The sequence below is a fragment of the Trachemys scripta genome, chromosome 2, assembly GCF_013100865.1.
Source record: "Trachemys scripta elegans isolate TJP31775 chromosome 2, CAS_Tse_1.0, whole genome shotgun sequence".
Classification (NCBI taxonomy): domain Eukaryota; kingdom Metazoa; phylum Chordata; order Testudines; family Emydidae; genus Trachemys; species Trachemys scripta.
In genome coordinates this window covers 14879058-14902398 of record NC_048299.1, presented here as the reverse complement: position 1 = coordinate 14902398, position 23341 = coordinate 14879058, and the positions used below count along the sequence as shown (strand labels likewise).

Genomic DNA, 23341 nt, shown 5'->3' with positions numbered 1-23341 from the left:
CAAACTTAGTGCAGTAAACTTTTTAACAGTAGCTGGGACACTAGAGGCAGCATGTTCAGCTGTAATATCAAGCCACAGTAGGGTTATTTAAGGACACTGCTAGGATTAACTCTTGACTTGCCTGCTTTATATTATTTTCTCTGTCAGATCCTTAAATGTTTATGCTTGTAGTTTTCTGACTCAGTGCTAGCTCACTCAACCAAGGGTTAACATTTTTGTATGAAAGGAAGGGACTCTGTGTTTGAACAAGGCACAGATCCTGCTATTGCTATATTTATACAAAAGTTGAAAGTCTATTGTTTAGAATACAGTAAATAACTTACAAGGGTAGGTTCTGCTGCAATTAAATGCTGGATGTCAGGGTGTGCAGTGCTGTCTTATGGAAGTGCCAAACAATTCTTTGGCGTCTACAGTGCAGCCACTTAACACTTTATAATTGAATCTGGCATCAGTATCAGACTAAAGTAAAACACTAGTCTACTTTAACTTCCTGTAGCTCTCAACGGTGACCTGCAAGAATTTATTTTAAATACTGTCTAGCTGTAGGAATATATGTTGAATAATTAAAACATCAAGGACTTATCTACATAGTGAGTTAGTATGGCACGCCAGGGTGTGAATCTACAGTGCACTAGCTTGCTGTGCAGTAATGTCCAGTGTGGTGGACATTGCTATAGTGCTCTAAGTTTCATAGTGTGCTTTGATGTACTGCTGTTTGAAGTGGTAGTAAGTCAAAGCATACTAAGTCCATGTCTGTACTACAAACTTTGGTCCATGCAAGTTATATCAGCATAAAGCTGCCACAGTTAATATATGGCTTGTGCGTGTGCATGCTTGGTTGCTTACATCAGTGCTACATGTACTCACCAGGAGTGCTTGTGTTGATGTGCAGTGCACTATGGGTAGAATCTCAAAGTTCTTACAACACATCTGGGATCTATTACCAAATTAGCTGAGCCATAATTAGAATATGGGTTCTTTCAGTGATTATCACTACATATTCTACTTCTAGTGTGCATTCTTCCAATGGCATCTCCTTGCCAGCAGTGTCCAAAGTCCTCAGGATCCAGGGAGGGGGTGGAGCGGGGCCAGCTGTCTCTTAGTTCCTCCTTACACCATTAGCAGTTTCAACTAGCAGCCATGGATAATATCTCTTGTGCCTTACAGTTAGACTTGGGGCATGGCTACAGATGCAGATGTAGAGAGTGCTGTGAGTTAAACCAGCCCTCGGAGACCACAGCCAGGAAAGCGCTGCAGTGTGTTCACACTGTCAGCTGCAAGTGCACTGGTGTGGCCACATTTGTGGCACTTGCAGCGGCTTTGGGAGCAGTGCATTATGGGCAGCTATCCCACAGAGCACCTCTTCCCATTCTGGCCCTGTGGCTTGTGGGAAGGGGGTGGGGTGGGGTGCGGGGTATTCTGGGTCCTGTCCCAATGCCCCGTGATGCGTCGCTTCGCATCCCAGCAATCCCTGTGCTTCTGTCCACATTTGGCACCATCTTTCAAGGTTTTTTGTACTGCGCGCTCTGTCTTCCCTTTCGGTCTGCGGGAATGGATCCCAAACTGCTGAGGAATATGCTAATGGGTCTCGCCAGCACGTCGCGAATTGCAGTAGTTACTCCTTAAGCTACAAACTGACAGTGAGAAGTCCGCCGATGATGTTGACTCGCATAATGCATACGACACGAGATTGCTTGTGGTATCCACAGACATGCTCACCACAGTGGAATGCTACTTTTGGGCTCGGGAAAACAAGCACCGAATGGTGGGATCACATTGTCATGCAAGTCTGGGATGACGAGCAGTGGCTGCAGAACTTTCGGATGAGAAAAAACACTTTCATGGGACTGTGTGCTGAGCTCGTCCCCACCCTGCAGCACAAGGACACAAGATTGAGAGCTGCCCTGCCGGTGGAGAAGCAGGTGGCTATTGAAATCTGGAAGGTGGCAACTCTAGCAGCTACCGATCTGTCACTAACCAGTTTGGAGTGGGAAAGTCTACTGTTGGAATCGTGTTGATGCAAGTTTGCAGGGCCATTAATGACATCCTACTCAGAAGAACCGTGACTCTGGGTAATGTGCATGACATTGTGGCTGGCTTTGCACAAATGGGTTTCCCTAACTGCGGAGGGGTGATAGATGGGACGCATATTCCAATTCTAGCACCAGCCCACCTAGCCTCAGAGTACATAAATCGGAAGGGATATTTCTCTATGGTTCTCCAGGAGCTTGTGGATCACCATGGCTGTTTCATTGACATTAATACAGGCTGGTCCGGAAAGGTGCATGACACATGCATCTTTCAGAACACAGGCCAAGTCAGGAAGCTGCAAGCCAGGACTTTCTTCCCAGACCAGACGATCACCATAGGGGAAGTCGAAATGCCCACTGTGATTCTTGGAGACCCCGCTTACCCTTTAATGCCATGGCTTATGAAACCCTACACCGGGAGTCTTGACAGCAGCAAGGAGCGGTTCAACAGGCTGAGTCAGTGCAGAATGACTGTGGAGTGTGCTTTTGGCTGTTTAAAGGGCCGCTGGCGCTGTCTGTATGGGAAGCTGGACCTGGCCAATGACAACATCCCCACGGTTATATCTGCCCTGTACCCTCCATAACAGGAGGGTGAAAGATTCACTCAAGCATGGACCTCAGAGGCTCAACACTTGGAGGCTGAATTTGAACAGCCGGAGAGCAGGGCTATTAGAGGGGCCCAGCCCAGGGCTGCAAGGATTAGGGATGCCTTGAGAGAGCAATTTGAGGCTGAAAGCCACCAGTAATGTTTGGTGCCCTGCATGGGAGTGAAGTGCAGTGGTTCCAATGTTAGTAGGAATCTGTGTTTGCTATGTATGATGCACTGACTTGCAGTGCCTGTTGCTTTCCGGGGCTGCGGTATTTTTACTTAATGCAATAATAAATAATGGTTTTTAAAGCCAAAAAAATCATTTATTGAAAAGAAACACAACTGCCTGGGAAACAAAAAGGGCATGATACATCTGTGCTGTATGGGATGAGGGAAGGGGATGGGGTGGGGAACAGGACAATCACAGATTTGCATATGTCCTGTTATCGTACTCAGCCTTCCTGTCTGGAGTGCCGTGCAATGAGTGCTGCACTTCAGGCTGGCTAAAATGCATGGTGATGGGAGTTGAGTGCAGTGGGTAAGGGTCGTAGTTTGCAGGGTTGGGTGGTGAAGCTACAGGTGTTGGAGGCAGCTGGTGGCAATAAGAACCTGGATGTTGGGGAAAGTGGGTTGGCGGTGACATGGGGGCTCAAGGAAAAGAGAGAGTTTTGGGACAAGAGCTGCCAAGGGCGGGGAGGGCAGGCATGGAAGTGCTCTCCCCCCACCCCCATCATTGCTATGAGCACCTGTATCAAGTCTGCTTGGCACTCCATGATGCTTAGCAGCCGCTCTGTGCTTTGGTGCCAGTGATCCGCATTCTGCTGGCGGACCCTCCTTTCACTCTCCTGCCACTACTGCACTTTTTGATTTTTCGTTAAGGGACTGCTGCATGACTTCATGCAGCATGTCCTCTTTGCTTCTTCGCGGACACTTCCTGATTCTTTGGAGTCTTTCGTCTGATAACAAGGACAGCTGGGATCTCAAGGTTGCATCTGCAAAGCCAAAATGCAACACTTAACGGAGGCAGCATTGTTCACACCAGACAGAGCAATGATTCGGCCGTACTTAAAGACAAGGACCGTGTACACTATATCAGAAATTGCCAGTCCCAAAGCGAGCGCATATAACTCACAGGAGCTCCAAAATAGTGAGTAAGCACAGGGGCAAGGGGGATTGATTGTTTCATGTCTGTACTGTCCTCTGGGGTTCTGTGCCTTGGGGAGAGCCAACAGCTGCGGGGGGGCCCCTATACTGAATGCTGTCCGCACATTTTCCACAGGATGAGTTTGTCCTGGAAGATATCTCACTGCTGAGGGTGACCTGGGAAGCAAGGGAGTGTCTTCTACTACAATGCGGCTTCCGCCCTGGCCCATATGCAGCTTGCCTGTGTGCGGTAATGGTCCTCCTGCCCCTCACAGCACAGTGGCGCAGTCATGGTAGCCTTACTGGGACAAGGAGCACAGTACCTCTGCCAAGGAACCTGCGCAAGCGGATTGCCCAGCTTCTGCATGAGACCTTTGAAGAGATCACTGAGGCAGATTACTGCGACGTGAGAGAGCACATCAATGTCTTATTCTGCATCTAAGCAGGCTCTGAAGTGTCCATGGTGGTCTTTGGAGTGGAGGTGGGGGTCGCCCCCAAGTACTGCATCCAGCTCTTTGTAGAAATGGCAGGTTGCGGGGGCACCGGAGCGACGGTTTGCCTTGCACGCTTTGCGGTAGGAATTCCGCAGCTCCTTCACTTTAACCCTGCACTGCAGTGCGTCCAGGTCATGGCCCCTTTCCGTCATGTCCCTTGATATCTGCCCGAAGATATAGTAATTCCTACAGCTAGAGCGCAGCTGGGACTGGACAGCTTCCTCCCCCAAAACACTGAGGTCCACCACCTTTTTAAACACCCTGGTTTTTGTTTGTTTGTTTGCTTTGATTAACTATATAGTGCTCCATACTTACTTACACTCATAATATTCCAGAGGGAAGTTCTGTCCAATCTTACATTTGGCCATTATCCCTGTGTAACATTCTCTAGAGCACTGAGCAGGAATAATTATCAAATGGGTTCTCATCACAGGCTTAATTTTTTGCATTTGCAAGGTTTTGGGAGGAGTAGTGTGGAACACAACTATTGAGTTTTTTGGTTCTTCCTATCTGTTTTCTCTTTGGTATTCTTTCTGAGGGAGAGGAGGGAAATAATTCAAGTAGATTTTTGTAGTACAGGCGAAGGTTAAGTTTTAGCATTGCCTTCTATTCTCAGAACTCTTAACTCTCATTCTTAAATGTGCATCCACCAAGTTATTTTATACCCTCATTTTATAGTATTTCTTGGCCAAGATGGGCATACTGGCAGTGCTGCTGTAGGCAACATTTTCAGTTGCGTTAGAAAAGCTGGATGTTCTTTCCATCCTCTCATTTTCAAAAGTAGCTATTAGTCCAGAGAGCTAAATGGTTGCCGTTGCCCTTAACTGATCAATGTCATATTGGCTGTTCCTGCAGTTGGCCAACTGTTCTCTAAAACCAAGCATGTTGGCTTTGTCTGTGCAGTTCCTGGCTCTTTGCAGTTTTGAATCGCTTCAAGAATACTACTTCAGTATGCTATCCTATACAGCAGAGAACCATTCTAAGGCGTGCTATACTGAGCAGAACAAAGGTCCATCTGATTTCCAAGCCTGTTGCATATATGTAAGTCTAACCTACGTAATACCATGTTTGAGCATCCTATCTGAAAACACCGAAGTATTCCAGGTAGTACAACTCTGCTCCATCTTCATTTGTATACAACCTTAGTTGAGCTATTTCTACTCCCTTGAATGGTCGCTTAAAATACTGCTTGCTGTATATAATATCAGTTCATTTTAAATGTGTGAGCTGAAAATCTGTTTTATTCTTAGGTTGGTTGTAGTAAGACATAATGCTTGATTTAGCCTGAACTCTTTTCTTTAGAAATTCCGACATGACTTCTTGGATGGTGCAGTTGCTTATCTTTATAGCTTGACTAAACTCGTGTGACTTACTGGAAGTAGCGAAGAGACCACTACAGCTGAACTGCATACAGACTTATTTTTGCCTCACAAACAGTAAGCTTATGATGGATACAGGCGATTTTTTTTTTTTAACTGGAAGGCCCTGAAGTGACACACCTCCTGTAGCATCTCTTCTTTTGGCTCAAATGTAGTCTATTTGAGAAATTACGTCTTGACAGCACTAGATCTAATAGCTTAATATGGCTTTATGACAACAAGTGCTCTGTTCCTGACTCTGAGCTTAGCTAAGATTTTGCCTTCTGGTTGTTAATGGGACCTGAGGCCCCTTTTCGGAATACCACATTCTACGGAAACAATTTTGATAGTACTGAAACTGTTTTGAAGCGTCTTTCCCCAATACACTAAACCTGTGTTACAAAGGAGCAAAAAACGCTAATGTCCAGGTCCAAAAATATCTAACACTTAGCAATTTTTGTAGGATTATGTTGTAGAGTGTTGGTAAATATAATGTTGAAATAGGATCTGGCAAATTCCTGCATGTAGAGGAGTCACTGCATTGGAAATGGTGCAGTAAGTTCAACGGTGCTTCCAAATGCTTGCTTCACAATAACAAAATGATGGCAATCTCTCTGCTTAAAAGTACTGTCTAAATCTCACAGATTGTGTGATGGTGAAACAAAACGTCATGCAGAGTCTGTAACCAGATGACCAGGCTTCCCAGTAAATGATACATCTTGTAGCACGCTGCACTGCTCGAACACCTGGTTCTGGTAGGGCTGAGGTGACAAACTTGGGCCTGGGGATGAGAGAACATATGTTGTGCCTTTCTAAAACAGCCCTTATCAAATCAGGCAACATCCAGTAATCTCTGAAAAGAAGCATGTTGTGGTGCATGGAAATTAATGCTGGGGAAAATATTGCTCAGAATCCTGAGAGCTTGAGAATCCTGGTTAATATGAGCAATTAGCAAAATCCCTTAACCTCTAGTTAAGACGTAACTGGACAAAACAAGTCCAATCTTCAGTAGTTGCCCAAGTTTCATCTTAAATTGTGACCATGTGAATCACTTCAAAAGCTGAATTTTGTCAGACTAAATTAAAATGAAGTCACTTGTCTAATTGTGTATTTGCAAGGCTTTAATTTGCAAGACCTGAGATCACGGTGCCCCTCCCATGTAAGAGTTGACTGTTCTAATACTTAAACTGTGTAAGAATCAGGATTTTCTTCACAGCTTTAGGAAGGATTAGCTGTTGAATAGGAAATTTTGTCTTGCCCATGAAAAGACTTTAGCTTGCATTTTTAAGTAGACTTGATAAATATATATACTATTAGATTGAAATTTAAAAAAATAAATAAACCTCCAGTGGTGCGGTTTTCTGTCAGCTCCTTAGTGTGATACTAGAACTTTTCTAACACTTGAGGGAAGTAGGTGCAGCACAGACTGTGAACCTGGCCCCTCTAATAATTGTTGCACGCTATTCCCTGCCAATTATGAATGCTGCCCTCCAACTTTTGTGGCAGTCTTACAGGGAACAAGGAGTGATTGGGACAAATTGTCAAATGCTTCTTCAACTGCTGTAGTGCAGAAACTCTCTGGATATTGCTTGTCAATGTCATATGGCTTACTGTAGCAGCCAACAGTGATTCACCCCTGTCAGAGGCCTAGTCTGGCTCATTTGTCTTCCTATAATGTGGTTGAGCGCACACTTTTTTTTTTTTTTTTTTTTTTTTTTTTTTTTTTTTTTTTTTTTTTTGCAGTGCATCCTGGACCCCAGTTATTTGTGTGAAATTGGTTGGCCAGTTCTCCTTCCCAGCTCTTTGAAGTAGGACATACTGGGGTGCACTGCCCCTCATTGTGCTCTGTATGCTTGTCTTCTGAAGGTGTAAGCACACAAATATGGTTGTGATGACGGAAAAGTTGCTGGGTAGACACAAATTGAATTACTTGCCACTGAGCTTTATTGCTGAACCATGACTTTTAAAACCAGTTAAATGTGAGCAGGATGTTAAATGTATCCTTCTTAGTCTTTGTCATACTATTGAAATGAATAAGGCAGTTCATACTTCTCACTGATTTCAAACTGTTTCCAGAATTGGGCAGACATTCTTGCATCAGTTTAACAGTATAATTTTGCAGAACCATAAGGGCTGGATATATAACTGTTTTTAAATTACAGGCCCCTGGATTAATAATGAAAGATGTGGAGACAGGCTGCTCTTAATCGAGGTTAATGGAATGTGAAATTCTAAGTTTCTCACTGATATGACTTGAAAGTCAAATTTGGATCCTAAAGTCATCTTAACTTTTTTCTGATGAGGGCAGAGGGTTAAATGTCTCTTAGTGAAACAATTAAGAGTTTTAACTATAGTATAGTGGCTTTAGTCTTTAAACTACTACAGATTGGATGAATGCCTTTTAATAAAAATGTCGTAATATGATTTGGCACAGCCATTCTCTAGTGTTCCAAACTGGTAAACGTAACTGTTCACCATTCCCAATACTGTATAGGTGATAGAATGCCTGCGTAGATCAGGTGAGTGACTTTGCCCTTAAACTTTTGTGTGGAACAGTTTTTTTTAATCCTGACACTGCAATGATTTTCATTATTGCCATTATTTAGCATCTTGCTCCCTTCCCTTTTTTCCTAATGTAAAGTTCCTGTTCTCTCTTGCATAGTGCTTGTCTTTATAATCAAATATGAAAATGCCACTTTGTCTTGTGGGTACTTACATCACAGTACATGTTAATCAACATCACTTGGAATAGAAATTGGTTTCCTATACTATAAACTGGAGTGGGTACTCTGACTATGCTAGGAAACAGAACCCTCGCTGAAAATAGCTTGTCAGACCTGTCTGTGCTAGTTCTTGCATCATTTTTGGTACTGATTGAGAACAGGCTATTGAACTGGTACTTTCAGTAACCGGGTTCAGTAGCCAACTGTAGCTAGGGTTTAAGCCATCACAGGTTTGTACGCTTATTTCCTAAAACACATGAAAATTTGATTATTGTAATATCACTTTGTACCTGGTGGCAGACTCTCGCTCTAATGGCTTAATTAACTCAGTGGAGTATGTTTCTGTACAGTGGCATTTAAATTTGGATTTAAATGAATTTTTTTTTTTGCTTCCTTTATAGGGAAATCTTCATTGACTATTCAGTTTGTGGAAGGCCAGTTTGTTGATTCATATGATCCAACCATAGAAAACAGTAAGTATCTTTAGGTAACACTGGTCTACAATTTTTGAGAAGTCTGCTTCAGAGATAAAATGTGCTATTTATGTATTTTGATGTGCTGAATTCAAATATGACAATTAAAACTGGCTACTGTTTCTAAAATATTTAAGTTTTTACATTTTATGTCTATGTGTATTGTGTTGATGATAGAGTTTTAATCATAAATTGTAAACCTAGGTCTTTTCATGTGTTTATCGTTGCTTTACATGATATTTCACCTGTCCTGTTTATGTAACACTTTAAAAATCAGCAAAAGGGTTATATAAATAAAATGTATTATGAAACAAAAGGCAAAAAACTATTATGTACATAGTTTAGTCATATTCAATGTCTACTCGGCGCTTCTTGGCTTGTCTCTTGTATTCATTAAATGGAGCATCTCTTGTCACTGTTCAGCAATAGTCTGCAAGCATTGATGGGCTCCATTTGCCCTGATAACGTTTCTCCATTGTTGCAATGTCCTGGTGAAATCGCTCGCCGTGCTCGTCGCTCACTGCTCCGCAGTTCGGTGGAAAAAAATCTAGATGAGAGTGCAAAAAATGTCTCTTTAGTGATGCATCATCTTGAAGAAGTTCACGAATCTGAAGACCAACAAAGACACCTCCCTTTATCTTAGCTTCACTTAACCTTGGAAATTTTCCCTGGAGGTACTTGAAAGCTGCTTGTGTTTTGTCAATGGCCTTGACAAAGTTCTTCATCAGACCCAGCTTGATGTGTAAGGGTGGTAACAAAATCTTCCTTGATTCAACAAGTAGTGGATGCTGAACACTTTTCCTCCCAGGCTCCAATGACTGTCAGAGTGGCCAATCTTTCTTGATGTAGTGGGAATCTCTTGCACGACTATCCCATTCGCAGAGAAAACAGCAGTACTTTGTTTATCCAGTCTGCAGACCAACCAAGAGAGCAACAACCTTCAGATCGCCACAAAGCTGCCACTGATGTTGGTCATAGTTTATGCACCTCAAAAGTTGTTCCATGTTGTCATAGGTTTCCTTCATATGGACTGCATGACCAACTGGAATTGATGGCAAAACATCGCCATTATGCAGTAAAACAGCTTTAAGACTCGTCTTGGATGAATCAATGAACAGTCTCCACTCCTCTGGATCGTGAACGATGTTGAGGGCTGCCATCACACCATGGATGTTGTTGCAGGCTACAAGATCACCTTCCATGAAGAAGAATGGGACAAGATCCTTTTGACGGTCACGGAACATGGAAACCCTAACATCACCTGCCAGGAGATTCCACTGCTGTAGTCTGGAGCCCAACAGCTCTGCCTTACTCTTGGGTAGTTCCAAATCCCTGACAAGGTCAATCAGTTCACCTTGTGTTATGAGGTGTGTTTCAGAGGAGGAGGATGGGAGAAAATGTGGGTCCTGTGACATTGATGGTTCAGGGCCAGAAGTTTTATCCTCTTCCTTGTCTGACTCAAGTGAGAATGATTCTGGTGCATCAGGAACCGGCAGTCCTTCTCCTTGGGGTACTGGGCGTATAGCTGATGGAATGTTTGGATAATGCACAGTCCACTTTTTCTTCTTTGACACACCTTTCCCAACTGGAGGCACCATGCAGAAGTAACAATTGCTGGTATGATTTGTTGGCTCTCTCCAAATCATTGGCACTGCAAAAGGCATAGATTTCCTTTTCCTGTTCAACCACCAGCGAAGATTTGTTGCACAAGTGTTGCAGCATATGTGTGGGGCCCACCTCTTGTCCTGATCTCCAATTTTGCAGCCAAAATAAGTGATAGGCTTTCTTAACCATAGTGGTTATACTGCGCTTTTGTGATGCAAAAGTCACTTCACCACAAACATAGCAGAAGTTATCCGCACTGCTCACACAAGTACGAGGCATCTCTGCTCACTTTGGCTAAAACAGAAATGTGTCCCTTTGCAAAATCAAACACTGACAAATAAGAGAGCACGACACTGTATGATTTCTAGAGCTGATATAGGGCAATTTGTTCAGCAGAGTGATGTAAGCTTCATTATGATTGCATCATCCATGACTTCTAGGAATAACATGATACAATTCATATCATGTATGACGCAATACCAGCTTCAGATTGCATCATTCCTTGTTTTGCCTAAAAAGCAAGTACTGTCCAAACCCAGTCATAGATTTATTCATAGATCCAGTCAAAGATGTATTTTAGTTATTTCTGGTTTAAATTGAGATCCCTTCCCTTTATAACTCACTTATCCTCCGCCATTCCCAAGTCCAGGGTCGTATATACTGACCCAATAGTATATCTTGAAAACTAGAGCCAATCAACAATTTTAAGCATCATTTGCGTTCTCCGTGACCCAGAATTAGTAAAGTTTTACTACATTTATTTCAGAAGCATTTTGGCTGTAGAGCAGTGTAATTGAAGCTGCTTTCCAAGCGCTTCCCTATAAATTAAACTTGTCCTTTTTGCATAATCCCAAAAAAGGCTTTTCACGTGGAATCATCATCCATCTGAGGATTTTCATTTTAACACTGAACCTTAACATGCACTGAACAGAGTAACAGTGTTTGATAGAAAGCTGCTTTGCATATATTACAACTTGTAATATGCAAAAGAATAGTATCTCTGGTTTGACTTCAAACGCACAATGCAAGAAAACAATACTAAAATCTGTTTTGAAATATATCCTGGTGTTTGTCTCCTGATAGGAACATTGTACTCATTAATCATGTTACTCTCTTATGAATTGTCACTTCATTGGTATGTTTTGATAAATATATCAGTGTGTTAAAGTCCCAAAAATTCATCCAGTTATGTTGTTTGTTCTCTGCACTTCTGTTTGAATAATAGAAAATTTTTAGTTTAAACACTAATTTCTAGTCATTTGCTTACAGGTGTCCATACACTAGCATAATACTGCAAGGGGTCTTTCTCCAAAGATACACGTGTGCAAGTTTCTCATTCTAGCATAGAGGTGGGCAAACTACGGTGGCCTGCGGGACTGTCCTGCCCGGCCTTTGAGCTCCCGGCCAGAGAGACTAGCCCCCGGCCCCTCCCCTGCTGTCCTCCCCCACCCCCGCAGCCTCAGCTCGCTGTGCCACCAGCGCTCTGGGTGGCGGGGCTGCGAGCTCCTGCCAGGCTAGCGGGTGGAGTCCCCGTGGGGCAGTTGGCTAGCGGGTGGAGTCCCCGTGGGGCAGTTGGCTAGCGGGTGGAGTCCCCGTGGGGCAGTTGGCTAGCGGGTGGAGTCCCCGTGGGGCAGTTAGGGGCAGGGGGTCATGGAAGGGGGCAGTCAGGGGACAAGGAGTAGGAGGGGTTGGATGGGTGGAGGATTCTGAGGGGGACAGTCAGGTGGCGGGAAGTGGGAGGGGTGAATAGGGGGAGGGTGCCAGCCTGTTTGGGGAGGCACAGCCTTCCCTACCCAGCCATCCATACAGTTTTGGAACCCCGATGTGGCCCTCAGGCCAAAAAGTTTGCCCACCCCTGTTCTAGCATCTTAACTCCTTAGTACGGGACTAAGGTTTTTTTTAATCCTTAAGAGCAGCAGTAGCAGGGTCCTTACTGTCGGTTGAATTCCACCCCGGTGATAATAAATGCTACCACCTTACAGTATCTGTGCTTCACTTACTCTGCCCCAGCTCTTCTGCAGAGATCCAGGGATGTCATATCAGATATTCTTTCTCATAAATCTCTTTCCTTCCAGTCAGATCTGTTTAAATCATTGAGGGTTTCTCTGCACTTGGAAACTTAACAAATAGTTACTCCAACAGTAGGCAAGTCCTAAATTTCTAGAGACTTGCTTCTGCTAATTGGCACTCTGTCAATAACTTATTTTGGAAAAACTCCCACCACATGATTAAGATGCCAATCAAAACTGGCAGCATAAAAGATGGAAAAACAATCTCACAGAATAGGCTATTTTTTAATTAATTAAAAACATAATGGCCAAACTGGGTCAGACTAATGGTCCACCTTGACCAGTATCCTTACTTCCGACAGGGGCCGGTGCCAGATGCTCCAGAGGGAATGAATAGAACAGGGCAGTTACTGACTGATCCACCCTTTGTCATCCAGTTCCGGCTTCTTGTTGTCAGGTTTAGGAATACCCAGGGCATAGGATTGCATCCCTGACCATCTTGTCTAATAGCAATTGATTGACCTATCCTCCCTGAGAATTGACTTGTGTTATCATAGCACCTGGTAGCAATGCTGTCAAACATACTGTGTTGGCACTCCTTCTAGGCATTGGAGTAGGCTTTTCTACAAAACATATGTAATTGGTGTGTACTTTGTAGAGAAGAACACTATTGTAGACTGAATTCACAAGTGGCCTCTGGATTGGGAAGCAGGCTGGATCTTCCCCAGGTGAGGAACACAAGATTCTTCACCATTAAATGGACCAGGAAGCTACTTGTCCTCTGCCAGTGCCATCTAGAGAAGGCTGTAAAAGCAAGGGACACTTTCTCCATTTCACGCTAGCGAAGGAGGCACCTTTATGCCTTTCCACTAGTCCCTCTGGTAGCTAAATTAATAGCAAAGCTCAAAGGTTTGAACTGAATAACTATAGTATCTGGGCCAGTGTAGCACAGTCAACTCTGCAGAGAGCCAAAGCCAATCCCATCAGGCTTGAGTCGCTCAGGTCAGTATCTGATTGTCTCTGAACCTCACATCTCCTTCTAACCAACTCACCAGTTTTATTTCTAACAGATCTATAGGTGTAGCGTTTCCAAAACGTGGCTCATGTGCTTCTGGCATCTTGGGGTGGGGGGTGCAGTAAGAGGAGAGGGAACTGCCAGAAAGGCCTACAATTCTAAGAGGGGAAAATAACTGTGGGATAACGTAAACAGGTGTGCATGACCTCCTGCCCCCCTTTTTACTTGCTCCACACAAACTGCTTGAATAGTTAATCTTCAGGTTAAACTCAAAGAACTTAACTCCCCAAAGCTATGTCAGGGCGCTGCATGGTGTAATATGAACTAGTCAAAGGTAACCTATCTCTGCAGTTTGTCGTCAGATTCATGCGGGGCTTGACACTTCTAACCTTCTCCCAGTAAAAGAGAAAGTTGTCAGATATTGTGGCCCTGACAAAGCTGCTTGAAAGCTTTTGAACAGTTTTGTTCCTGTGAGCTCAAGTCTTACATGGAGGGCCTCTAGCCTGTTGGCAGTGAGAGAAGCTTGTGGACCAAGTGAGTTTCAGACCTTCATGACCCACCTTCTTACTAAGCTTCCACTGGATATGGTTGTAGGGAGTCAGTTATTTGATGTTCCTTAGACTTAACGAATCTGTGAAACTGCCAACATACTTTCCTGGTTCTCAACCTCACTCACTAACTCTTTTCTCTATATGCTAGGTATTAAAGCAACTTCAAGGTTCTTTTGGAGCGCACTAAATCCCTTAAAGTCCAGCCAACTGTTTTATTTGACACCAATTTGATGGACAATGCTGTTATCAAGAGGACTGTCTGAATCTCACTATGCTATGGGTTGGTTGACCACAAACTGGGAGGCCATGTCAAAGCTCACTAGTTGGTGTTAGCTTTACTGTTACTCCTGAATTCTGCAAAGATGCCTTTTTAGAGAAGTTCTTGCCTCGTAAATATTTTCTCCCGAGAAACAATTTTCAGGAATTTCTCTTCTGTCCCCCTCCTTTCTTCGGTGTGAAGGTAGCTTTTTTTGAAGTTTTTTTTTCTCTTTAAAGTATGTATCCTATGTATCGGTCTCTAATAGGCCATGTTTGAGATGCAAAGCTCTCAAAGCGTAAACTGACTAGTATGTTGAGAAGGTGGTGGTGGTGGTCTTACTCTGGTAGCATACAGTGGATGGCTGCTATTGCCCTGGACAGGGCCGGCTCCAGGCATCAGCTGAGCAAGCTGGTGCTTGAGGCGGCATTCTGCCCAATCCTAGGGCAGCACGGCCACTTCTGTTGTTGGTTGGTTGGTTGTTCCGCTCTGGCCACCCTGTAGGGGGTGGCGGCGCGGAGAACCAGAGTGCCCTGCAGGGTAGTCCTCTTCCTTCCCTCCCCGCCCACCGGAGCGGAGCCCTCACAGGAGGCGGCGCAGCGGGAGGGGCCACGTGGCAGCATCCCTGCTGTAGCCCTGGCCGTCCCTTCTCTCTCTCCCGCCTGCTCCCTCCTCCCCTCCCCCAGCCAGTCCTCCTGCACCCACGCTCCGGCCACATCGCAGGTTTTTTTGGTGGTGGTGGTGGTGGTTTGTTTTTTGTTTTTTTTTTTTCCCACTTGGGGCGGCCAAAAAGCCAGAGCCAGCCCTGGCCCTGAAGGCCCAAACCTTTAAGAGAAGTAGTTCTGTCTTGGCCTCTGGAGCGAAGGCTGTAGATTGAGTGTCTTAGAAAAGCTTCAGTTAAGATGTTTTCCTTTTATTAGTGATCTAGTAAAAAACCTGACAAATCTCAAAACAGTTTTTTTGGTGACTAGACTAATGTCTCAAATGTGTCCTCTTGTCTTGTCAGTTACTGATTAAACTTCTTAAAAAGCAGTGTATTTGCATTATTATCTAAACTGTTTTGAAAATGGAAATTCTTGAATATGCATTTCTGATCACTAAATCTTATTTTGAAGAGCTCTCATTGCATGCTCTGGTTAAGTGAGAAGCACAAGACCATGGGAAACATGAAAGCCATTCTGTTTTTCTGTTCCTTCAGAACCTATGATGTAGTCTCAAGTCTGCAGTGAATAATAGTGGCTAAAGTGGTGGGTGAATTCAAATGCTGTGGCTGTGGGAGGGTTCACATTTCTCCAGAATGTTTAGTAACAAACTATAAAACGTTTGACCTGAATCTAGTGCCAGAATCTCTGCTGTAATGTCACAGAAGTAAATGAAATGTAAGCTAAAGAAACAATATAGCTTTTATTGCCCTCTAGATATCTCTGCTTGCAGTAGCTTCTTACCTTATTAACAGTTTCTTTACATTTAACAATTTAAGGTATTCTTGTACTACACATTCCTGTATCAGGACTTTGGAATGATTCATCTTTGCCAAATGCCATATACAAAACAGTTCAACTTCTGAGGCTTTTTTAATGCTACTTCAAATTTAGTGCTCTCATGAGTCTAGTCTTTAAAATTTCTCCCAAACTTTGCTTTTAATTCAAATGCTGACTTACTTAGGCACAGAGCTGTAGTTTAGTTTTGAAAATGCACTTAACCATTAATGAGAGCTCTTAATAAAGCTGCGTAACAAACTATAAAGTCAGGTTGCTCTTAGGACACAAGACACAATTCATCCCATCAGTTTGCCTTTTTAAAATGTGGAACTCTTTTTTTTCTAGAAGTGCGTGTGAAATCTGTGTAGATGCAGGGAAATGAAATTTTATCAAATTGTCTCTTATTGACTTGGTAAGCATAGATCTTTAGTTCTTCCCTTTTTATTGACAAGTGGGTAGGGACAATCAGAAAAGCTAAAACATGAAATGAGTTACACCTAGCAAGAGACTTAAAAAGGCAGTAAGAGATTCTTTAAATACACTAGGAGCAAGAGAAAGATGAAGGAAAGTGTAGTTCCTCTGTGTAGGTCTATATAGTGGGGAAGGAGAGCTAATAACTGATGACATCAAGAAGGCAGAAATGTTAATGCCTATTTTGCTTCAATCTTCACTAAAAAGGTTAATGGTAACCAGATACCCAACGCAATTAATATTAACATGGGGGAAGGAACTCAAGCCAAAATAGGGAAAGAACAAGTTAAAGAAAATATGATGCGTTCAATATATTCAGGTTAGCAAGGCTTGAGGAAATTCATCCTCAGGTACTTAAGAAGCTAGCTGAAGCAATTGTGGAACCTTTAGCAATTATCTTTGAGAACTCTTGGGACCTTACCTGTCCTCTATAAGACTGGAGACAGGCAAACATAACACCTATCTTTAAAAGGGGAACAAAGAGGACCTGGGCCAATCAGCTTAATGTCAATACCTGGAAAAATACTGGGACAAATTATTTAACAATCAATTTGTATGCACCTTGAGGATAGGGTTATAAGAAATAGCCAGCATGGATGTATCAAGAACAAATTGTGCCAAATCAACCTAATTTTTTGACAGGGTTAATAACCCAGTAGATTGTGAGCGGGGGGAGAGCAGTAGATATGATATAGCTTTATTTTTAGTAAGGCTTTTGACAGTCCCACAGGACATTCTCATCATGAAGCTAGGGAAATGTGGTCTAGAGGAAATTACTTTAAGATGAATGCATAACTGAAAGACCATACCCAGAGTAGTTATCAATGGTTTGTTGTCCGACAGGGAGGGTATACCTAGTCCTGGGTCTGGTATAAGTGCTAGTTGGTATTTCAGTTAATGACTTGGATAATGGAGTGGCAAGTATGCATATAAAATTTTGCAGATGACACCAAACGGGGGTGATTGCACTTTGGAGGATAGGATTAGAATTCAAAATGACCTTGACAAATTAAAGAATTGGTCTGAAATAACAAGATGAAATTTGGTAAAGACAAGTGCCAAGTACCACAATTAAGAAAAAATTAAAAGCATAATTACAAAATGTGGGGAATAATTGGGTAGAAATAGTACTGTGGGAAAAGATCTGGAGGTTACAGTGGATCACAAATTGAATGAGTCAACAATGTGATGCAGTTGTATGAAAGGCTGATATCATTCTGGGATGTATTAACAGGAATGGTGTAAATAAGGTGTGTGGGGAGTGTGTGTGGGGGGGGTACTTGTCTGGCTTTACTTGGCACTAGTGAGGCTTCAGCTGGAGTACTGTCCAGTACTGGGCAGTACTTTCTTTAAGAAAGATCTAGATAAATTGGAGAGAATCCAGAGGAGAGCAACAAAAAATAAAAGGTTTAGAAAAACTGACCTATGAAAAAAGGTTAAATAAAACTGGGCATGTTTTGTCCTCAGAAAATAAGACTTAAGGGGGACCTGATAGAGCCTTCAAATATTTTAGGGACGGTTATAAAGAGGACAGTGATTAATTGTTCTCCATGTCCACTGAAGGTAGGACAAGAAGTAACAGGCTTAATCTGCAGCAAGGGAGATGTAGATTAGATATTAGGAAAAACTTTGTAACTGTAAGGATAGCTAAACTCTGGAATCATCTTCCAAAGGAGGTTGTGGAATTCCCACCATTGGAGGCTTTTAAAAACAGGTTGGATAAACACCTGTGAGGAATAGTGGAGGTTTACTTGATCCTGCCTCAGCACAGGTGGCTGAACTCGATGACCTGTTGAGGTTTCCTCCAGCCTGTAACTGCTGTGGTAAAGTACCTCTCGGTGTAAGAATTTAAATGGATTTGGGAGGTGTGCAGTGATGCAATTAATGTGCCTTGAATTTTTTTTGCATATTTATAATGTCAAGGCAAGTAGATGACTCTAAGCAGCTGAGCCTGATTGTATTGGTAAAAAACAAAGAGTAAGGCTGTTCTGGTAAATTTCTCCGCTCCTTCTGTGTTGTAATAAAACTAATGTTGGAGCAGTGGTGCTTGAGGAGAAAGTGGAGATGATGAGATTACCTTTTCCTGCCTTCTCCCAAGCAGCAGTGTTGCTTTAGATTAGTGTTGCTCCTGCTGGGCCCTGAGGAAGAAAAAGTGACTAGGATTTCAACTGTTTAGACAGGTAGAGACTACTGCATGCAAATTGCTCGTTCAGAAGGAGCAGAGTGCACACAATTCTGTGTGAAGGTGTCACAAGGGGGGGAGGAACCAGAGGCTTTCCAAAATAGGAGTAAGTAAGGCACAAGTAGACGGACTTGGTTTACCAAAAGCACCTCAGTTAAGAGCTAAATTCGTTTTTTGCTTGCCATGCACACTGGACTGAATGATGTGGAGACAGCACTCTGCACCTATGGGGAGAAGATGTGGTTCATGTTGGTCACCAGGGTCATCTCAAGCCATCTGAAAGAGCAGCAACAAATGGCTCTGAGGGTGCCTGTCTAAGGATAGCTCTGTTCTGCCTTTGTGGAGAGTATAGTAGAAAATATGTTGGCCAAAGCCTAGAAAGGCAGAAACAAAGGGTTTGGGAGCATGAATGAAGAATAGATAAAATTCAAGGAAGGGATGCAGAAGTAATAGCTCAGCTTTGGAGAGGCAGCTTCTCTTTTTAAGAATTAACAGCCCAGTACCTTTGTGGGGATAGTTTGCCATTGTCTTTTGTATCTCCACTCAAGGATAATCCTGCTGAGCTTTAAAACCATTTGAATATATGCATTCAATGGCACAGACAGTAACAGTACAAAAAGGACTAAGACCACCCCCAAATGCGCACTAATGTGTCAGCAGATCATATAAATTCTATTGCCTGCCAGTCTTCTCTTGCCACCACATCTCACCTGTGTTGAGATGGCAGTTAATTTGTCTGGAAGCCGAAAGACTAAATGCCCAAAAATCCTTGTCGTCCTTCCCAACCTGAAGGATTGAGGAGATATAAAGTGAAAGCTTTGTAAATAATCTAATGCAACTAAGTGTGAATACAGGTCTGTCACATCTTGCGCGCATTTAACATGCGCGATTTCAGCTTTCTGCAATCGGCAAAAACAAATTAAAAAGAGAAAAATAACAATTTTAATACTGTACCTGTAGTGTGGGTGATTCCACCCGCCATTACACTCAATGCAATTTTGACTATACACGAGTTTCGCTTTACGCTCTGACTGCGGAACGTAACCCCAGCGTAAGATGCAACAGACCTGTATCTTCAGTTTTAGAGTCTTGATCACAAGAGCAACCTAAAGTACTGTTAAGAACAAGTGTGTGAGCAAAGGAATAGTATGCATTATGCACATGCTATTTCAGTGCTGAATGCTTAAGCAAGAAAATAGAGTTGATGTGCTTATCACAGTTCCTGATCTGCCTCCCACTGGCCAAGTGTTTGGAGTCCCTTACCAGCTACGAAAACGTCTAGCTTCCCCCTTGACAGCCTCCACAATGCAGTCTCTTCCTCTGCCAATATAAACTTTGAATATTAATTTTTGTGCTTTACCTTAAACTAAACAATGAATACTGCAAAGGCTCTATTATTCATTTTCATGTTTTGTTAGACCTGTGAAGGTTTATCTATCCAAAGGCACTGCATAATTGCCAGTCAGGGTGAAGCAGATTGCCATTAGTAGTAGTGAAGCTTGTAGCATTATAATTTAGGTGCTTCCTGATACTTAATAACTCCTCCACTGCATGTTTCCCTTCTTAATCTTGTTACCATTGCCTTTTAGTAGTGATGAACGTTTCTTCATTTAGCATGCATGTTGGGTTTCTAGAACACGCCCAAAAGAGATGCCATCAGTTTTTACCTTTGAACTATGTAACTGCACGTATGGAGAAGTTCTAACATTTGGAGTCATTTGACTGGTCAGATCTTTGATATGGTAGGTAGTAGTACTATCCCCTTCCAGTTTCTGGACCTCTTAATTATTTGTGTTAATGTGGCCATTTTGTCTGAAGGGCTTGTTTTTCCATCTTACTAACTTGACCCAAAAACCTTGCAAATTGTGACTTTGCTCAACACTTTTTGAGGTAGTAGTGTGTTTTCATCAACACCCTAATACTTTCTCATATAGAGCAAGAATAGAACTGCTATAATTTTTTAACGTGGAGTTCTTCATTCCAAAAGATAGCATAGTATAAGCTTATTGAGACACACACCAGTAACTTATCCAAACAGATACCTCCAAAAATCACTGGTCTACAATCTTGGAGAAGTCGTCTGCTTCAGAGATAAAATGTGTTATTTATTATGTATTTTGATGTGCTGAATTCAAATATGACAATTAAAACAACTGGCTACTGTTTCTAAGATATTTACGTTTTTACATTTTATGTCTATGTATATTGTGTAGATAGTAGAGTTTTAATCATAAATTGTAAACCTAGGTCTTTTCATGTGTTTATGGTTGCTTTACATGAGAATATTTCACCTGTCCTGTTTATGTAACACTTTAAAAATCAGCAAAAGGGTTATATAAATAGAATTTATTATGAAACAAAAGGCAAAAAACTATTATGTACATAGTTTAGTCCTATTCAATGTCTACTCGGCGCTTCTTGGCTCATCTCCTGTATTCATTAAATGGAGCATCTCTTGTCACTGTCCAGCAATCGTCTGCAAGCATTGATGGGCTCCATTTGCCCTGATAGCGTTTCTCCATCGTTGCAATGTCCTGGTGAAATCGCTCGCCGTGCTCGTTGCTCACTGCTCCGCAGTTCTGTGGAAAAAAATCTAGATGAGAATGCAAAAAATGTCTGCAACCAAGGCTTTTGTATGCCTTGAGGAGGTTTTCCACCAACAACCTGTAGTTGTCTGCCTTGTTGTTTCCGAGAAAATTTATTGCCACTAACTGGAAGGCTTTCCATGCCGTCTTTTCCTTGCCACGCAGTGCACGGTCAAATGCATCATCTCGAAGTTCACGAGTCTGAGGACCAACAAAGACCCCTTCCTTAATCTTAGCATCACTTAACCTTGGAAATTTTCCACGGAGTTACTTGAAAGTTGCTTGTGTTTTGTCAATGGCCTTGACAAAGTTCTTCATCAGACCCAGTTTGATGTGTAAGGGTGGTAACAAAATCTTCCTTGATTCAACAAGTAGTGGATGCTGAACACTTTTCCTCCCAGGCTCCAATGACTGTCGGAGTGGCCAATCTTTCTTGATGTAGTGGGAATCTCTTGCACGACTGTCCCATTCGCAGAGAAAACAGCAGTACTTTGTTTATCCAGTCTGCAGACCAACCAAGAGAGCAACAACCTTCAAATCGCCACAAAGCTGCCACTGATGTTGGTCATAGTTTATGCACCTCAAAAGTTGTTCCATGTTGTCATAGGTTTTCTTCATATGGACTGCATGACCAACTGGAATTGATGGCAAAACATCGCCATTATGCAGTAAAACAGCTTTAAGACTCGTCTTCAATGAATCAATGAACAGTCTCCATTCCTCTGGATCATGAACGATGTTGAGGGCTGCCACCACACCATGGATGTTGTTGCAGGCTACAAGATCACCTTCCATGAAGAAGAATGGGACAAGATCCTTTTGACGGTCACGGAACATGGAAACCCTAACATCACCTGCCAGGAGATTCCACTGCTGTAGTCTGGAGCCCAACAGCTCTGCCTTACTCTTGGGTAGTTCCAAATCCCTGACAAGGTCATTCAGTTCACCTTGTGTTATGAGGTGTGGTTCAGAGGAGGAGGATGGGAGAAAATGTGGGTCCTGTGTCATTGATGGTTCAGGACCAGAAGTTTCATCCTCTTCCTCTTCCTCGTCTGACTCAAGTGAGAATGGTTCTGGTGCATCAGGAACCGGTAGTCCTTCTCCTTGGGGTACTGGGCGTATAGCTGATGGAATGTTTGGATAATGCACAGTCCACTTTTTTCTTCTTTGACACACCTTTCCCAACTGGAGGCACCATGCAGAAGTAACCATTGCTGGTATGATTTGTTGGCTCTCTCCAAATCATTGGCACTGCAAAAGGCATAGATTTCCTTTTCCTGTTCAACCACCGGCAAAGATTTGTTGCACAAGTGTTGCAGCATATGTGTGGGGCCCACCTCTTGTCCTGATCTCCAATTTTGCAGCCAAAATAAAGGTGATAGGCTTTCTTAACCATAGTGGTTATACTGCGCTTTTGTGATGCAAAAGTCACTTCACCACAAACATAGCAGAAGTTATCCGCACTGTTCACACAAGTACGAGGCATCTCTGCTCACTTTGGCTAAAACAGAAATGTGTCCCTTTGCAAAATCAAACATTGACAAATAAGAGAGCATGACACTGTATGATTTCTAGAGCTGATATAGGGCAGTTTGTTCAGCAGAGTGATGTAAGCTTCGTTATGATTGCATCATCCATTCCTTCTAGGAATAACATGATGCAATTCATATCATGTATGAGGCAATACCAGCTTCAGATTGCATCATTCCTTGTTTTGCCTAAAAAGCAAGTACTGTCCAAACCCAGTCATAGATTTATTCATAGATCCGGTCAAAGATGTATTTTAGTCATTTCTGGTTTAAATTGAGATCCCTTCCCTTTATAACTCACTTATCCTCCGCCATTCCCAAGTCAAGGGTCATATATACTGACCCAATAGCATATCTTGAAAACTAGAGGCAATCAACAATTTTAAGCATCATTTTTGTTCTCAGTGACCCAGAATTAGTAAAAACAACAAAGAGTCTGGTGGCACCTTAAAGACTAACAGATTTATTTGGGCATAAGCTTTCGTGAGTAAAAACCTCACTTCTTCGGATGCATAGAGTGAAAGCCACAGATGCAGGCATTATATACAAACACATGGAGAGCAGGGAGTTACTTCACAAGTGGCGAACCAGTGTCGACAAGGCCAATTCAATCAGGGTGGATGTAGTCCACTCCCAACAATAGATGAGGAGGTGTCAATTCCAGGAAAAGAAAAGCTGCTTCTGTAGTGAGCCAGCCACTCCCAATCCCTATTCAAGCCCAGATTAATGGTGTTGAATTTGCAAATGAATTTTAGTTCTGCTGTTTCTCTTTGAAGTCTGTTTCTGAAGTTTTTTTGTTCAATGACAGTGACTTTTAAATCTGTGATAGAATGACCAGGGAGATTGA

The 23341-nt window shown here is 42.7% G+C and overlaps 1 protein-coding gene across 2 annotated transcripts in view; it reads left to right on the top strand.

The window, feature by feature from the left end:
- The window catches only part of RHEB (Ras homolog, mTORC1 binding), a 59525-nt gene that overhangs the window by 7634 nt on the left and 28550 nt on the right, over nucleotides 1–23341 (top strand). For both annotated transcript variants that reach the window (XM_034759958.1, XM_034759957.1), the window contains exon 2: nucleotides 8739–8810. In XM_034759958.1, the coding sequence (XP_034615849.1) occupies nucleotides 8739–8810 (72 nt within the window). The remainder of the gene's footprint in view (nucleotides 1–8738; nucleotides 8811–23341) is intronic.